The sequence below is a fragment of the Castor canadensis genome, chromosome 1 (assembly GCF_047511655.1).
Source record: "Castor canadensis chromosome 1, mCasCan1.hap1v2, whole genome shotgun sequence".
Lineage (NCBI taxonomy): Eukaryota > Metazoa > Chordata > Mammalia > Rodentia > Castoridae > Castor > Castor canadensis.
Genome location: NC_133386.1, coordinates 181,695,675 through 181,714,188, shown reverse-complemented (window position 1 = coordinate 181,714,188; position 18,514 = coordinate 181,695,675). Strand labels below are relative to the sequence as shown.

General features: G+C 47.6%; 1 protein-coding gene across 1 annotated transcript in view; it reads right to left on the bottom strand.

Moving 5' to 3' along the window:
• Positions 1 to 1,026: 1,026 nt before the first annotated feature.
• Positions 1,027 to 18,514, bottom strand: part of Cry2 (cryptochrome circadian regulator 2) — a 31,084-nt gene continuing 13,596 nt past the window's right edge. Inside the window, exons 6-12 of the mRNA XM_020172376.2 lie at positions 14,403 to 14,543; positions 12,939 to 13,250; positions 12,581 to 12,732; positions 12,260 to 12,462; positions 11,881 to 11,973; positions 10,378 to 10,517; positions 1,027 to 3,270 (exon numbers count right to left, since the gene is read on the bottom strand). Of these exons, the coding sequence (XP_020027965.1) occupies positions 10,378 to 10,517; positions 11,881 to 11,973; positions 12,260 to 12,462; positions 12,581 to 12,732; positions 12,939 to 13,250; positions 14,403 to 14,543 (1,041 nt within the window). The 3' untranslated portion in view covers positions 1,027 to 3,270. The remainder of the gene's footprint in view (positions 3,271 to 10,377; positions 10,518 to 11,880; positions 11,974 to 12,259; positions 12,463 to 12,580; positions 12,733 to 12,938; positions 13,251 to 14,402; positions 14,544 to 18,514) is intronic.

Sequence of the window (18,514 nt, the reverse complement as noted above, 5' to 3'; positions counted from 1 at the left end):
ACTGCCAATTGGTCACACTGACCCCTTTTGCTTCCACGTAGTAACCAGCAAGGAGCTGCAAGCACCTGCTTTAGAATAAGCAATTCCCCTGTTCCAGTCCCAAGAACATCCCAGAACTTAGCGCCAAAGTCTTTAGCTACCTCTCTCCTCCCTGCCATTGGAGCTCAGAGGGTCATTTTACGTTTCTGTCACTTTGGCTCAGGCCTCTCACACTAAGCTTTTCCAAAAATCACCTGCTGCGATGGCACCAGCCTTCTCTTCCCAGGAAAAGTCTTATCTAATCATGGCTAATGAAAATGGCTGCTTGTTTCAGCTAGGAAGCATCCTCAGGTCAGGAGTGTGTGTACACGAACAGCTCCTGCTTCTAGAACCTTTTGATCAAGAACAAAGGTATTCTAGCTCCTAGGGGGCAAAGTCATATGAAAAGCAAAGAGAAGGGAGGAGAAAGAACAGCAGGAATTTCATGGCAGAGCCAAGAAGGAGCTGAGTCAAGCTCCTCCCCTTTCTCCCTCTGTGCAGGGCAGACTGATTTTCTTTGGCTTTGCCTGGGCTCCTTCCCCAGCAGGAAAACCCATGCAACATGGCCCTCTGGCCAAATGGCATGGGACAGAGCCAGCACCCAGGCCTCACTCAGGCTTGGCTGCGGCAGATCTCAACCATGTTGTTCAGAGGATCCACACGCCCCTCACCACAGCTGCGCTTCAGTGGCTGCATTGAGGTAAATAAAGGAATAAAGGATGGCTGAGGGCCTGGCTATGAACTGGCCCGAGACGGGGCTGTGAGGCTGGGTCACTGTGGATAGCACTCAGGAACTCATCCTGGGTCCAGGGTGCTCTGCACTGTTCTGGCTGACTGACTCCAACTCTGGTCTTCTCCATGGGGAGCTCACACACAACCTCCTGTCTTCAAGGAGGAATAAGAGGCTCTTGACCCCCGCAGAACTAAGGTGTTCTGGCATGAAGCCTCACTCAGGTTCAGCTTTACCAATCCCTGGTCCCCGCACCTCCCACAAGATTGACAACACAGTTTTACTCAGACAGGATCAGACATTTATAAAACAAGTGAATATTCACAAACTGTGGGAGAAACATACCTTCGCAGCAATAGAAAATCTCTATAAAGTGCATTTTACCTGCAACCATCTCTTCTCCATGCTGCCCTTGGAGCAGGATTTGGGGCCCTGCTGTGGCAGCTCCAGAGCCACCTGGGCTAGAAGGGAGGCACAAAGCCATCATAGAGCTCCAGGCCATTGCACCCACCCCCCATAACTCTGGGAGTGGCCTGCTCTGTTCTACTGGAAGGCTGTCCTGGGAATGGGTCAGCATGCTAGGAATGGTGGTAGTAGGGGAGGTGGTTTTGTCAATTTGTGCCTTAGGGAAGAGAGTCATCATCAAATAGGCAGGAATCATCCTGGTAGTTGAAGGTGCTACTAAATAAATACTGAATCCACCTCTCAGCCGTTGCCTTTCAGGCTCACTCCACTCCCCATGGCAAGTAACCCCAATCCCTCTCCCTTTGGCTGGGGCTGAGGGAAGAGGGACGCCTACTCCAATGCTCTGGATCCACACCATCACCTGTGCCCTGTTTCCCCACAGGACTATGGGACATATTAGTGAGGGTGACAAACATACAACAGTTGGACTCTAAAGGTAGCTCTCTGCTGAGAAAACCTGAGGACATCTCAGGAAGAAGCCTGTCAATGTGCTGGACAGCTGTAGGAGACAGGAGCCTGACCCCCAGGTTCTAGTCCGAGGACAGTGAGGGCCAGGGCCAAGAGAGTGAAGAGCTCTGAGGCTAGGAAAGGTCACAGGGGAGGTAGAAAGGAAAAGGCCCAGAGGCCAGCTTAATGTTACATGTGAGAACAATCCAAACAGGAATTACCCTCTCAGCTGTGTACATACATACACATACACACACACATACACACACACACACACACACACACACACACACACACACACACACACACACACACACACACAAAACCTGTGGCTCACACACACAACCTGTGGCTCAAGTGCAGGCCACGGGGTGAAGGAAGACTTGCTCTAGTTACAACAATCCTTTTCATGACTTCTTTTCAACATGGGCCTCTGACAGTGGGAGGGAAGTGGGAGGACAGGCCCTCTGGATTGCAAGGCTCAGCTTTTCTGGGCCAAACCTCCCACTGCTGCTTGGGGAAGGGGTGGTGTGCTGGGTGTGATCTCTCCTTGGACTTCTGACAACTGCCCTCTGGCAGTGCCCCCTCCCCAAGTCCCTCTGCCTGAGTCCTTACAGCCCAGCTACTAGATAGCTGACATGCAGCTTAGATGCTGACGAGTTCAGGGCAGGTCTTGGAAGCCCACAGAACAAAGACTGGCCAGCTTTCCTGGCAGGGTGTCAGCTGTCCTCACTGGAGCACTAAGGTGCCTTGGAGTGTGGCCAGAGGAGCCAGGGGGCCTTAAGCCATCAGGCTTAGACTGGTAGAGGGACCAACTCTGACCTTGGCCCCTCCACAGGTCTTGGGTAGGCGGAGAGTGGCTCTCAGCTTCTGGGAAAGGAACAGTGAGAGCTCGAAGCCTGACAAGGCAGATGTGCTGTCTTAGGCTGCTATCTACAGATCTGGTACACACCACACCATTTAGGTATCTGGGTGTACTTCTATACAATGGCAGAAACTTTGCAGCTTTCCACAGACTTATGCTGGGTTCCAGATGCCCAAGGAAGTGGCAGGAAATTTTAGAATAAGACAGGCCAGGAGGCTAAGTCTAGACAGCATCCATACACTACTACCTGCCCAGCCTCTAGCATCAGAAAGGGGGAACCTGGTAGGATTCTGGATTCCTTTAGAATCCCATACTTTGGACAAGAGCCAAAGATGTGATCCTCTTGCTCTTCAGTGAGGAGGGAAGAAGGACTAGGGAGGCTGGTGCCAGAACTCCAACTAGGGTCCTAACCACTATGTTCTATTCAGTCAAGAAGGGGCTCCCAGAGAAAGGTCCTGGCTGAAGGTTATCGCCTTGACTTCTGGCCTCATATATGGAGGCCGAGAAGTAGCACTTGTGGTGAGGTGTGCTTCAGGTACTCCTCCAGCCCAGGCAGCATTCAGGACCAAGAGAGCGTAAACAGATGCATGCACACGCACACAGCACACCACTCCTTCCTCTGCACACACGCACACACACGCTCGGGCTATCTCAGTCAGTGATCGGCTTCTCGGTAGGTTGTACTCTGTGGCCATGGTGGCTGCTTGGGCACCCAGGCTTTGATCACGGAGCAATGGCTCTGCAGCTGGAAGACAAAAACAAGTGCAAAGGAGCATTCAGGAGGCTGCTCAGTTGCCCAGAGACACGAAGTCCTCCAGTTACTTCTCTGGGGACACGCACACTGGGAGCTGGGGAGAGCTGGAAGAGTGTACTGCATGGGCCACAGTCCCTGGGGATGGGTTGTTGCTGGGAAACTGTGGGAGTGACTGAATACTGTACCTCTGAAGCATGAGCACAGCACAAACTCTCCCTACAGACCTTCCACTAGGGCTGAGGGCAGCAAAGGAGTAGTACAGGGCTATGTGACAATCACTTGAAGCCTTGGGTGACTCTTGCTCACATATGCCAAGAACACAGCAGCAGTTCCAAAGATAGAGAATAAGAAAAAAGTGACTAGAAGAGAAGTCAGTTGGGACCAGTACTTTAGAAGAGTAAGGCAATGACTAAGTTTAGAATCAGCAGGTGAGCAAATGTCTACATATAGATACAAGAACCCTGGAACAGGGCCAGAAGATTTGGGGAGAGGGCAGAAAGGGGAGGAGAGACACAAGGATGAGTCATTTTAAAGATTCCTAACATCCTGAATCTGGGGCAGAGGGAAGAAACAGACTATTCTCTGATAACGGAGGACAGGGTAAGCCTGCTGTAATGCTGGGTTGCCTGTTTAAATAGGCTTAGTATGCCTGAGAGTCTACAGACATGCAGTATTCCACTGAAAGTCTGTACAGCCTAAACACTGGTGAGGCAGATAAACACTAAGCAGATTTACTAAGCCTTCTGTGGGTCAGGCATTACACACTTGTGCTGTGACTGATCTATACCCCCTCCCCCAATCATACATTGAAGTCCTAACTCCAGTACTCCAGAATGTGACTGTATGGACCTCGATCCTCTTTAAAGACAAAGGTGATTAAGTGAAAATAAGGAGTGCAGAAAAATCTAGTATGGAAGAGGAAATTTAGGGCCAGACAGTACAGAGGAAAGAGCATGTGAAGATACAGGGAGAAGAGAGCTGTCGACAGGCCAAAGAGAGACACGATCTTGAACTCTGGCCTCCAGACCGTGACAGTAAGTTTCTTTTGTTGAAGACACCTGGTCTGGGGTAGTTTGTTATGGCAACCCTCACAGACTAATACAACTTGTGATCCTATTAACCCTGAAGATACAGCCTCCATTTTATAGATATCCTAATAAAAATTTGTAGTAAAGAAAAGACTTTTAGAGGAAGTAAAAAGAAAATCAACATGGCAGCATAAAGACTTTTAATATTTAAGCAACACAAGTTGAAGTTAAAATGTTATTTAGAAAAGGGAAAATGCTCTTAAAAGTCAAGGACATGGGAGGCCTAGATCCAAAATCAGCCCTCTAGCACATGTGATCCTTTTAAGTCCATATGTTAGATCTGCAGCAGACAGTATCTAGATGATGATAATTTACCTAGAAGGGCAAAATGAACAGCCAAAGCAGGGTAGGCATCTGTATGGTTCAGTTCTAAGTGCCTCATTGTTTAAACTCAGTTATTATTTTCAACAATTTTTCCCTTAAGTATTTACTGTAATATCCTAGCCATACTTTGTCATTACAAATAAATGTATTTGTTAGTGAGGCATATTGAAACACACTGACTATGAGAATACACTCCATATACAGAGAGCTGGCCCTGTTAAACCAAAGAGACAAGTATTCTTTTGAAATGGAACCATTCCAGGACTGGAGGCATACGACAATAGATCCTCCAGTTTTTGTTTTCTGCAGCTTCAGAGCTAGGGGAATGCAAAGAATGCTTGCAGATTATTCAGGCCTTGTTCTCAGGGGTCCCTTGGACCCTTCTGGATCCTTCGAGCCTAAGGGGCAGTCCATGAAGACTCTTGGAGTTAGGGGCATGTTAAAATTTTTTAAAATTCGTTTTAACTGATGTATAAAAACATAAAAATTGTATATAATTGTATATTATGGGGTACCATGTGACGTTATGACCCATGTATACATCGAATATTGCTTAGATCAATTTAAACATGTATGTATCACCTCAAACATTTATCATTTCTTTTTGGTGAAAACATTAAACTCCATTCTTCTAGCTTTTTGAAATATGCAGCACATACTGTTATTTACAGGCACTCTGTTAACAGTCCACCAGAACCTCTTACCCTAACTATAATCTAGTACTTCTTCCCAGTCCACCCTCCTCCCCAACTCTCCCAGCTGCCAGTAACCACCATTTTGCTTTTAGCTTCCAATAGGTCAACTTTTTCTTAACATCCCTGATGTTGCAAATAACAGGATTTCATTCTTTTTTTATGGCCTAATAGTGCTTTATTGTGCATATGTGTCATTATCTGATGAGTGTGAATGTGTGCAGTATTCTAGGAGGAGGCTCCATCTTCCATCAGTCTCTCCAAAGGTGGGGAAGCCACAAAGGGTTTAGGAACCAAAGTCTCAACTGAGAAGGGGTTGAGGTGCAGCTAGGTAAATATAATTATCACTCAGACCTGTGTTGTTTCAGGCATGATTTCTTTTGGGACAGGCTCAAGACAGGAGGTGATAAGCCCCGGTCACCTAAGCTCCTCTACAATTGGTTCAAAGCCATCAAGGTTAAGAAGAACCAGTTTGTCCTTGCCTACAATGCAAGTTAAAGACTCATTCAACTAGTTGCTCTAGCTGCTTGAATATTCTCCTCCTCTCAAGTCTGTAGAAAAAGGGGGCTGGGGAAATCAAATGAGCCTTGCAGGAAAATGATGACAGCAGCACAAAAAGAAAGGGAAGGTCAGCAAGTGGAAAGGGAAATCAACTCACAAAACAGGCCCTGAAAAATCAGCCTCTTGGTTGTCTATCTCTTTCAACCTGTCACAAATACAAGGACCGCAGAGGGAGCTAGAACAGCAAGGAAGCTAATGACTGCTTCCTTCTGTCCCCATTGTTGGTTAGGATGGTCTCACAGCCTTTCCTATACATTAGATGCTACCAAGAAATCTGTCACTGCCCTTCCCTTCCCTACGACCCTAGCTTGAGGGGCAAGTGCACAGCATGCATACATGAGCTGTACTCACAGAGAGGGCTGTAGGAGACTTTCTTGAGCTATCTCTGAGACTCAATGCTCTCCTCTTCTCACCACGTGGGGAAGGCACGGGGCTCCCAAGTTAGGACCTGGGAAGTCCAGAGATGAGCTGGGCCTGGCTGGGGCACAATTTGCTGATGCGCTCAGTCTCATTCCCCTTCCAATCACATCCTTTCTCTTCCTACGCCACACAAAGCAGGGAAGGGCCATCAGCCAGTCAACAACTACTTAAATGCCAGGGAAAGTGCTAGGGGACACCAAGCTCTTTCTTTTCATTTGCAGGTCAGAAACTGGGAATCAGAGATTCCCAGTGAGACAATTTATATGAAGTCTGGTAGCCAGTGAGCCAGCAAGACTGGGATGCAGACACAGGTCTATGTGTAGAGCTGGGGCACTTCTGTAGGCCAGGCTGCCTTGACCTCCATATTTTGAAGATTGTCAGTGTGTGACACATACCAGGAGGGAGTATACAACTAAGCAAGTGTCAAAGTGACAATGAGGAGATTTCAGAGGTCAGGCTTTACTCAATGAAGTAACAATGCACAGGCCAGGGAGGGAAAAAGCTGCTCCTTGGCCATGAACCTTTGGTATGCAATGGGACTTAGTGCTGTGGATCACTATGTACCAGCAGAGGGGCAAATAGAACATGTGAGCTGTTCCCCACATAGTAAGATAATTGGACCAATGAGGGAAATCTGTGCACAATTTGAGGCTAATGGAATCCCAAGCAGTCAGCAGCTCTGGGGATTATGGGGAAGCAGCTGACATAATAGCTATTTGGAGGCTAGCTTGTTTTTCAGTTTAGTGAACATTGTAGAATAAAACTAAATGCAGAGCATTCAGTAGGTGTGGATTTGAGGTAAGCATGGAACCTACTGATACCAGACATGTTCTCCTACAATATCAAACTGTAAATGACTGTCCATCCTGTGCACTGTCGCAAACTGGAGGCCTTAGAAATACCAGAGTCACAAATCTAGAGAGCTCAGAACTAAGAGACCTCAAAAGGCCCAGGATGGAGTCCTCAGGTTGGAAAAGAATGATAATTCACACCTTATCCTTACAGCATCTCAGAAGAGTTACGTATCCAGCCCAAAGTCACATAACTAAAAAGGACACAGTGGAGGGGAGGAAGGGACAAGCCTCTCCCCCCAATATATAATACTTGTCAACCTTGGGCCCCATAGCCTCAGCTGTGTGGTCCATTCAGTGCAGGCTCTGACTGAACACAACACAGTTAAAGTTACTCTGAGAAGCACATGAAGGTGATACTGATTTCACGTGCATGGTGCACCTTACTTGTGCAAAGACTTTTCACGTCAAGTTTTTCATTTTTACCCCAATGTGAGTATACCACGGGGAGGGCAGGTGACAAGGAAAGAGCACACTGTGAAGTGATTCACAGAGGATGATGCTGGGCATCTTTAGGAATCGATGTCCCAGCCAGCGCTCGGATTCCAAAGAGCATGGGTGTTCTTCTATGTTGGAGGAAAGTCTGCTCCAGCCCACAAACTCTGACCTCTTGGCTCCACTCCTACCTTCAAGAGCCTCACCTGGCCCAACAATATCTAACACAAAAAGAACTATAGTTTAGTGAGTAAATGTAAAAGAAATAAGAAAAAAAAAAAAAAGAAGAAGAAGAAAGAAAGAAAGAAAGAAAATATATCCCAGAATATTTTCTGGAGTATTGTGAATAATTAGAAATAAAGTTGTCAAAACAAATATTAAAAAAAAAAGAACTGCAGCTTACTGAGGACTTAGGAGCTTGGCACGGGAGTGGGGCCCTACATATTAAGTAGACACTGTAGTTATATACCAGGGTTCACCCTTCCTAGATAACAGAATCTAGATTTTGGTCAGGGGACCCTGGGCCTGGTCCAGAGAAAATTCAAGTCTTTTTGAGCATCATGTTGGTGTTCAAAAAGTGTTGGATATCAGAGCATTTCAAATTTTGGAGTTTTGGTTTAGGGATGCTCAGCCTGTACTAGAGGTCCCTCATACTCCTGACAGATACAAATTTAATCATTTAATCTTTGCAGCAATGACTATTTTATAGGTGAGGAAACCAACTCTCATAGAGATTAAGTAATTTGTACAAGATCATATAAACTTTAAACTGTTTGTCTTATCCAAAACATCCTCCTCACTGCCTGAAGTCAATTCATCCTTCTGGTCCACATGTGCGTTCCTGGATCTCTACAGCCCACCAACAGCTCTGTTCTGGTTAAGTTTAGAGTCTGTATCATTTGTCTAGGAATTACAGATTATCTGTCTTCCTTTTCTGAGCAGACTGTTACATATCTGTAACATACTTTGTCTTACACTTCCCCTTCCTCACACCTCTTCTGGCAACAATTTTGAGCTGAACTAGATGCTATCTGCTTACTGAGAAATCTTGACCCAGACATTTAACCTTTCTGTTCTTTGATCTTGCCTGAAAATCAGAACACTGGCCTGGCAAGTTCCAATTAGAATACAGAACCAATTCTGCTTAGTGTCACAAAGCTAGGAGATAACTGAGAGAGTAGTAGCTACGGTTGTAGTGCTGTCTACAGTACCAGCTCCTGGGGACAAGGTAGCATGATCTGTCCATCAGCAATGTCGATATTAAAGAGCCCTGTAAAGGAGGAAGATGCAAGCAACAAATGCTCACTGTCTCACTGAGAGAGCAAACCCAGACACTCAAACTGGATGGCCCCAGTGTGGCCCTGAAGTGAGAGGGATCTAAAAAAAAAAAAATCAAACAGCTCCATTGAGGAAAGCACCCTCCTATCTTCTGACACAGACGTGGCATGAAAGGAACAGCCTGACACGATGACTCAGGGAAGACAGCAATCTAAATTTCCCCAAGAAAAGCATAAAAGGCCTTTCCTGCTTTGGGGAGAAGGAAGAGACAGTTGTTGTTTATGACATTTGGGCTTCCAGAAAAGGAGCACTGACAAGGAAGTGCAAAGCTGCAGCCTCAGTGGAGGAAAAGGTGAGAATAGAGACGGGTGCAAGTGGCTTGCACCTATAATCCGAGCTAATTGGGAGGATCACGGTTTGAGGCCAGCCTAGGCAAATAAATAGTTCATGAGACCCCACCTCCAAAAAAAAAAAAAAAAAAAACTAGAACAAAAATGAACTGGAGGCATGAGCTCAAGAGAGAGAGAGCACCTGCTTTGCAGGTGCAAAGCCTTGAGTTCAAACCCCAGTCCCACCCTTCCCTCCCCACTAAAAAAATACAAGAAAGGTGAGAATGGAGGGGTGGCTGTAAAAGGCATACACATAGGAGGCTAGGCCACTGGTCTTTTGTGGGGTTGGGCTGAGCCAGCTATGCACAGCTACTGCCCAACTTCTGAAGCTCAGTGCCGCCCTCCACTGGCCTGCCTATAGAACAGTCTGTTGGGAAATGCAGGGCTGGAGCAGCCTCTCATTCTGTCACAGGGTCACTTCTCCACAGCTTCTTAACTAGGCCTATGATTTCTCTGTGTTGGATTTGATTCATTTTAACAGGTAGAAAGCATCAATACAAACAAACAAACAACAAAAACTTTTAACTTCTCGTTAGCTGGCAAACAAAGCAAAGGGCTTTGACTTTGAAATTTCTTTTAAAGTTTTAGAAAAAGTAGGGCTGGGCATGTGACTCAAGGGGTAGAGTGCCTGTCTAGCAAATGTGAGGCCCTGAGTTCAAACCCCAGTACCACAAAAAAAAAAAAAAAAAACCAAGTTTAGGAAAAGTCACAATGGTGGATTTTTTTGGTGGTACCCAGGGCTTCATACTCTACCACTAAGCTACACCTCAGTCCTTTTTACTTGTTTTTATTTTGAGACAGGGTCTCCTTAAGTTGCCTTGGTTGGCTTTGAACTTATGATCCTCCTGCCTCAGCCTCCTTAGCAATTGGGATTAGAGGTGTACACCACCATGCCCAGCAGGATGACGGGATTTTTAGCTGAAATCCTAAATCATGCTGTCCCCTACCAGATTTTAATCTAGTTTATTGATTTAGCCCTCAGCTAGCAAGCAGTTTTCCAAACCAAGCCCCAGCACTCTCCCACCATTCTTCTTCAGGTCTCTAAGCTGCCATCACTCACTCAGGAGTCCTTGCTTGGCAGCTCTGGAGCAGGCAACTCTGCCACCCTGGCCCGTTTGTTGAGCTCTTCACCAGGTGGCTCCTCAGCTGCTTCCAGCTTGCGTTTGGGGGATGCTGGGCCACTGGGTAGTGGTCTGGGGCCTGCAGAGAAGCATGTTAAAGGGTCATAGAGGCTATGTAAGCCAAGAAGATTCCATACTATGCAGATGCTTCCTGTCCTGAGGCTGCTCCTCAACCTGCCCTGGACTTCCTTTCAGTACTGAGCTTGCCTGGTGGTGTTCAGGGAGAGCATGGTCAGGCCTGCTGGCAGGAGGGACAGCTTCTGTCCCCTAGACTCCACAGGCTCCAAGAAAGACATGATTTTGCCTATCTGCTGTCCTCACTTTGAAGGTAAGGCATTCGCTCTGCAACCCTGGAGCAGCCCAGGGAGAGGCAATGACAGGGCCCAGCAACGGAGCCAGCCTGGCTGGGCAGACTGAAAAGACCTTGGAGCCGACTTAGGCCAGGCCTGACCCCTTGCAGCTACCTTCTTCCTCGCCTCCCGATCCTCACACCTGTCCCACACCCTCCGCTGTTCATGCAGTAGGCAGGGGCTTTTAAAACGTGCCTGCTAGAGAAACTAAAGCAGATACCTTAAAAGCAACTGAGGCCAATAGGAGAAGGGGACCAGGAACTAGAGAAAAGGTTAGATCAAAAAGAATTAACCTAGAAGGTAACACACATGCACAGGAAATCAATGCGAATCAACTCCCTGTATAGCTATCCTTATCTCAACCAGCAAAAACCCTTGTTCCTTCCTATTATTGCTTATACTCTCTCTTCAACAAAATTAGAAATAAGGGCAAAATAGTTTCTGCTGGGTACTGAGGGGGTGGGGGGGAGAGGGAGGGGGCGGAGTGGGTGGTAAGGGAGGGAGTGGGGGCAGGGGGGAGAAATGAGCATTGTATGCACATATGAATAAAAAAAAAAAAAAACTGCCTGCTGTAAGTGGGGCTATACACTGCCCTGTCACCCTCTACAAGGCATGGAAGCAGACTGTTGTGGAGCCGCCAGCGCTGCTTCACTTGTGCCTTGTCCCCGCTCATTCTTTCTCCTCTCACATGACACAGAACACTGGCTTCCTTCTGTCTCATAAGTGCACTCTGCTTGATTGTGTTTCAGGCCTTACTATTCTCTTTTCCTAGAATGTTCCTTTCCCACTTCTTGGAATGGTGGTTCCTGCTCATTATGTAAGTAATCAGCCACTGCTTAGAGAGGTGTTCCATGACTGCTCCCACCTAAAGTGACCCAAAGGAACCCCTCCCTCCAGCCTCTCTCCATCAAGCCACTCAATTTTATTTCCCCTGAGGCACTTGTTATCTGAAGTAATCTTCCTTGGTTCCCTTACTATCTGCTTGCTTCAGATGAAACATAAACCTCATCAGTCCTGAATGACTCAAGTGGTAGCACAGGCCACAGAAGGCCACAGGAGATGGGAGGCCACAGGCCAGTGGCTGCTACTCACCCATGCTGCTGATGCTCCCAGCCTGGTTCGATCCAGGCTCTGCCACAGGGTGGCTGAGGTCTTCCACACAGGAAGGGACAGATGCCAGTAGACCTGGGGACAGAGGTGTGTGTGGGGAAACAATCAGAATGTAGCCCCACAGCATTACAGAGGACTGCAGAGTATGAGAAACAAAGGGGTGGAGAGGGCAGGGCCAGGACACACAGGTTCTCTCCTTCCATTACCCCATGACTATTCAGGTAGGCTTAATCCAGCCCAAACTGCAATGTCCTATGCCCCAGGAAGTCTTCCTCTGCAAACATCTGGAAAGCCCCACCTATCCCTCTGCCTGCATGTGCTGGCCTCCCTGGGTGAGCTAGGAGATGGTGACGCTGCTTACAGAGTCCCCGGTAGCGTGAGAGCTGCTGGTAGATTTGCTTCATCCGCTCGATGTTGAGTCTGCTGGTCTCTGCATGGTTGACAATGGGCCGTGGGTAGTCCACGCCTATGATGCACTTGGCTGCCTTCTGAATCGACTCTGGGGCATTCCAGGGCTCATAGATGTATCGAGAGGGGAAACCTTTCAATTTGGGCAGGTATCGCCTGAAACACACCAGACAACCCATTCAGACTACTGGTCAGCACGTTTTGACCCTTCTTCAAAGGGCCCAGGAGAATGCCACAGTGGCCAGGAGTCAGAAAGCCTGGCCTGAGTCCTTACCTGATGTAGTCCCCACTGGGGTCTGTGCGGCGGCCAAAACCCACAGGGCAATAGCAGTGGAAGAACTGTTGGAAGAAAGCACTGCAGGACAGCCACATCCAGCTGCCTGCATTCACACTGAAATCTGCATCCAGGAGCAGCTCATCAAATACCTAGACAGGTGGGATGAACAACCAGTTTCCTTGGGGACCTGCTGCTATGGCTCTTTTCAAGTCACCACAGCACCCCAAGGAGCCACATCCCTTCTGCCAAGGGCAGGCCACAGAGGATGTGGAGGAGATCTCCTGGACCCAGGGATCCCACCCCATCCCCCAGCCGGAAGGGGGTTGCCCTTTACTTCTGCTGAGAGAGCACTCACCCGGACCCCGCTCTCCCAGCTGACCCAGAGGTCCCCGCGGGTGAGGAAGCAGGCCACTGCATGTCGGGCCAGATGGTGGATCCAGCCCTCCTGCCTCAGTTGGGTCATGATGGCATCAATCCAAGGGAAGCCTGTCTTGCCCTCGGCCCACTTGGCCAGGGCCTCGGGGTTGCGGTCCCAGGGGATCTGGATGCAGATGGGGTTCCCCTCCATGCGGTCAAACCTGGGGTTGTTGGTGGCTGCTGTGTAGAAGAACTCTCGCCACAGGAGCTGCCCAAACAGGGATAGTGGGGGGGTGCTGTTCCGCTTCACCTGAGGAGTAGGGGTAGCACAAGGAAATAAATACCTGCCCAGCTCTTAGCATTGTGTCAGTTAGTTCTCTCCCAAAAAGGAATCTGGAGCCCCGCCCCCAAGTGTGGTAGTGCCAAACCCAAGACATGCAGAGTAACTACCCCTAAAAGTGACAGGGTGTGCTTATAGACTCAACACCATATCCTGCCTGTGCTGAGCCACTGCTATGAGCAACAAGAATGGCTTTAGACAGGCACAAGGGAAAAGGATACTGCTGTATGACTCTGTCATAGGAATCAAACTCCCTAAGACTGGTCATGATCCTTGTCCTCAGGATTCCCTGTTCAGCACCACTTTTTAGAAAGTCTAAGGGAGTTTATGCATCAGTACACATTAAAAAGATAATCAATTCTAGATTTTGGCTAAATAAACTACATAAAGCAGTCTGCATCAGCGCTCATGAAGGAATCAGGAAATCAGACCTTCATGCAAATAATGATTTTTTCACAATCACAAGAGCACATCCACCAAACTGGCAAAGCTACCCCATGCCACAAAATCCTGATATTGGCAAGGTGGGGAAATAACATTAAAAAATGTAGACAAAGGATGATCTGAGGAACTGCATGCTTTCCTCTCTTCTTCAAGGAATGCCTTAACACAGGGTTATTTGCCTTGTCTACATGGCACAGCCCTGCATGCAGCCCCTCCAGGCCATTCCTCCATCCCCTCATGATGGCACAACTGTGCCCATGACCTCTTTAAACATTCCCCACACAGCCCCAGAGACAGCAGCTGTGCAATTTTGCTTAGGACTGGCCACTTTCCGGACTCTCCACCCCAATGACCTTGGCCCCAACCACCTGCTACCAGCAGATCTGCCACCCCCAGGGTTACACCCTGAGGCCTGCTTTTCTGCCTGTCCTTTTGTGCTACAGGAAAATCTGGGTTTATTTAGATCAGAGATTCAGTATGTGCTTGGCTCTGCCACCTCTTGGAAATCAATTCTTCTTTAACTCCTTTGGACCAAGCATATCCAGGACCCATAGGCCAGGTGCTTACCCAGGGCCAGAGGGAAGGACCCTTTTGGGGGTGACTGGCAGTTATTGCAGGTCCTGGTGCCTGTGACTGCATCTAAGTGAGGGTGGCTGTGTCAAACTCACTGCATCTCACCTTTTTATACAGGTCCCACAGGCGGTAGTAGAAGAGGCGGCAGGAAAGGCAGCCGAAGCGCAGGTAAGGACTGAGGCCTGTGGGGCTGGCCAGCAGGGAGTTGGCATTCATCCGTGGTCTCTCATAGTTGGCAACCCAGGCCTGAAGTGGAGAGGAAAGGTGACAAAAGTAAAGGCCTAGCTGTTGCAGAGGAAAAACTGAGAACCTGAGGACGTAAGGGTTTTCCTAAGGTTAAAACCCAGAAAGCCACAAAGCCAGGTCTACAGCACTGTGCTCACCCAGTGCTCTTTATGCCAGCAGATTCTGAGATGGAGCCACCACGAAGCCAAACAAGGAGGCCCATGTTCTTGCCCTGAGCTTGGGATGGCAAGGTCATTTATCTTAGTTACTTATCTATTAAATAAGTACAAACTTCCCATCTCCAGGGATTAAATGAGATATGAAAGAATCTGAAAGCATTAACAAACTCTTTCTCTCTCTACTCTATAGAAAAAAATATATTCCTAGCTCAGTCTCTGCTGTCATCACCAGGGGCCTGAGACTGCTGGTGTGTCACAAATACCCAGTGACTTTTCCCCACTGTTCCAAAAGCGACCAGGGAAGGCGGGAACTTCCAATCCATTTCTGGGAACCAACAGAGCCATTCACTTCTGGGGCCACTTGTCATATAATACTATTGGTCTTATTTTTTATTTTTATGAATAGCAACTGGCATAACACTTTACTTTCCTAACTCGCAGTTCCACATGCTCTTCCATTCAATCTTAACAGTTCTCTGGACAGCACTTATCGTTATCTCCTTCTGGAAATGAGGAAACCAAGCTCAAAAGGCTTCTGTGACTCTCTTGGGGTTATGGAGATGGTAAGAGACATGGTGTGGGGAATTTGGGCTTCTGACACATTACAGTCTCTTCCAACTACAGCTAATAACTGCTTTCTCTTCCTCCACTCCTGACCCCTCTTTCTCTGCACGAGACCTTTCGCAAACTTCACACCGTCCTGAGGCCTCCTGCTCCACACTTCCCTGACACCCTTCAAATGACCTTTCTTCCTTATTATGGTAAGGAAACAGAAGGCACAAAACACCTCAACTTTCAGCCACCCAACCTATACGCTCTCCTGCATCCTCTTCCCCCCCCCCTTCCCTCTGGACACCCTACCCAAGGTTAAGGCCTCCACTTGGCTCTGAAGCCCTCCCCCTTCCTTCTCTTACAATAATCACCCTCTCATTCTCAACAGTCTGCTCCAAGAACATTAGAAAAATGATCTTATTTCTCCTCTTTGTAAACCAACCAAACCAACCAACCAACCAAAAAACAAAACAAAGGACTTGTGGTACCCTGTGGGCCTCTTTCCTCCTTCACAGCTAACCTATCTCCATTGCCCAATCAAGTCCCCTCCTTTCCAACCCACCTGGCTGGCTTCCATCTTCACCACCCTAGCTTAATGGTGCCCACTGGCCTCCTGTGACTGCCATGCCACTGCATCCTGAAGGCATTTTCTGTCCTTATATTTTTGGACTTCAGCAGCACTGAACCCTGCTGCCCACTCCCCCATCTCATCCCTCCATTCTTTCGGCCTCAGTGATCCATGCACTCCAGGTTACCTCCTATCTGGCTAGCCACTCTCTTGGTCTTTCACAGGCTCCACTCTCTCTACCTCTCCCTTAAACGTTAGCACCTCTGGACTCAGGTCCTTTAGGCCTATGGCTCCAATGTCATTTCTTAATAATCACCATGTTTGTAGCTCTAGCTCAGATGGCTCCATCTAGCTGCCTTCTGTATAACATGCTCTTCTTCAAACCCACCCTTCCAATGGCCTCCCCTTCTCAGAAATGCACCGCCATCCACCTAGTTGCCTAAGACACAAGCTTGGCCATCACCTTTGACTGCCCCCTCTCCAAGCCCTGTCAATTCTGCTGCCCAAATATTGCTCAACTCTGTCCTTTTCTTTCCACTCTCTACTGTGACCAACCTGGTTCAGACTAAGATCTTATCTAGATGACTGAACAACACAGACAGCCCCTGACTGGCCCTTCTGCATTACTCTGAGCCCCCTCTAGTCCACTCTCCATACTGGCAACACAGTGCTCGTGCTATTTTTAGGACTGAGTCCTGAATCTTAAACAGGGTTTATATGGCTTACAAGCACCCCACACTTCTCCAGCTTCACCTCTTGTAACTATCCTTCAAGGACAATGTCCTCACTAGCCTTTGCATATGCAGCCCCTCCCCCTCTTCACTTCTTTTGCTGACTGCCCTTCAAGTCTCAACCTAAGCACTTTTAACAGACACTGGGTACTTCTGCCTGTTTCCCCCACCCCCGCCCCAGCCTGTACCAGCTCAATCTTTTTATTTTAAATGAAGCACAGAAACCCACACAAGAGCTGAGGGCATGCATGGCTCAAGTGGCAGAGCACCTGCCTAGCAAGCGTGAGGTCCTGAGTTCCCAGTACTGCCCCCGACTGCAAAGAAATCCACACAAATGTGTGGCTTAATCATAATTCTAAGGCAAACATCCAGGCAACCACCACCAAAGTTCAAAAAATAGGATTCTGCCAGCACTGGCAGCTCATGCCTATAATCCTAGTTACTCAGGAGGCCTCGATCAGGAGGATTGCAGTTTAAAGCCAGCCTGAGCAAATAGTTAAAAAGACCCTATTTTGAAAATACCCAACACACAAAAAAAGAGGGATGGTGGAGTGGTTCAAGTGTCAGAGCGCCTGTCTAGCAAGCGTGAGGCCCTGAGTTCAAACCCCAGTACCACCTCCTACCTTGCAACAACAACAAAAAAAAGACTTCGCTAGCTACCCTGGAGTGGCCTACGTACTCATTTCAGAACAGTCCCCTCCTTTCCTCCTTCCCCCCAGAAAGTGACCCCTGGACCCCTGCTCCAACTTTCATAATAATCACTTCCTGCATTTTTTAGATGTTTACATTTTTCTACTTTTGCAAAACATGTTTGGAAGTAACAACTTTATTTTGTTATTCCTTTTTTTTTTTTTACCCAAATGTACATCCTGAGATGCTACAGTTTAGTCTTTGCCATTTAAAAAATTTCATGTCATTTAAGTTTCTTCTAATTTATACACTTCCTGCCATTTCTTTCTTTTCCTTTCCATTTTTCTGTGGCAGAACTCAGGCTACTGGACTGATTCTCAAGCAGGACTTTGTTGACTACATACTCATGGTGCTCAAGAGAAGCCTGCCTGAAAATGAACTAACACAGAGGAAAGTAGAGCTGAGAGATGGAGAATGTCTTCCTCCTAGCATTCTTTGGACACCCAGATCCAGCTATGCCTTAAAGCTAAGACTTAGACTCCTGGTTATGTAAGTTAAAGTTTCCTTTTTCAAAAGGCAGTTGCAAACAAGAATTGATCCATATAATCCTCGTGCTCTTTGCTCCCGTAACCTCTGAACTCATTTTCCTAATCCTTAGGACACCTATAATTCCTCTTTAATGTGCATCATCTCCAGCAGACCATGCTTCTGGAGATGCTTCCATGTCTGTCTTGCTCAGCAGTCTTTTTATCTAGAGTACATTAGCATGAGTAGCTGTTCATTTAAGATTTAGAGAAATGAAAGAATTAAAATAAACCTGGACAGGCTCAATTCCCCTTCAGCTCTCTCAGGTACATAGCACACAGTATTAATCCTCTGGTCACCACTGATTCTTAATGGGTCCACTATGGAAGGGGCTGCCCAGGGGTGTATGGAAAAGGGGTTCCTAACTTGGTGGCCTGAGGGGCAGTCCTCTATAAAATGCTTTTAAGGTGATAAACATTATAATCCATGGGGCCATAGGTCAGCTCTTTATATTAAGCCCTCTTCTGTTCTTGTCATCCCACTTGTCATCTCCATCCTCTGCAGCATTGGCCCAACTTTTGTCTCCAAACTGAGCCCAAGAATCTTTGGGTACAATTTCATTTATTTGTTTGTCTGTGTTGCTGGGGATCAAATTCAGGGCCTTGAGCTGTACTCTTAGCCCTGGATAAAGCTCTATCTAGACAGAGAAAGCTGGTCCCCTGGTAGTCCTTGGATGTTACATGGACCTCACCTTTCAAGTCTGGGAGGCTTGCTTTTGGCCCCAGCTGATAGGAACACCTAGATGGG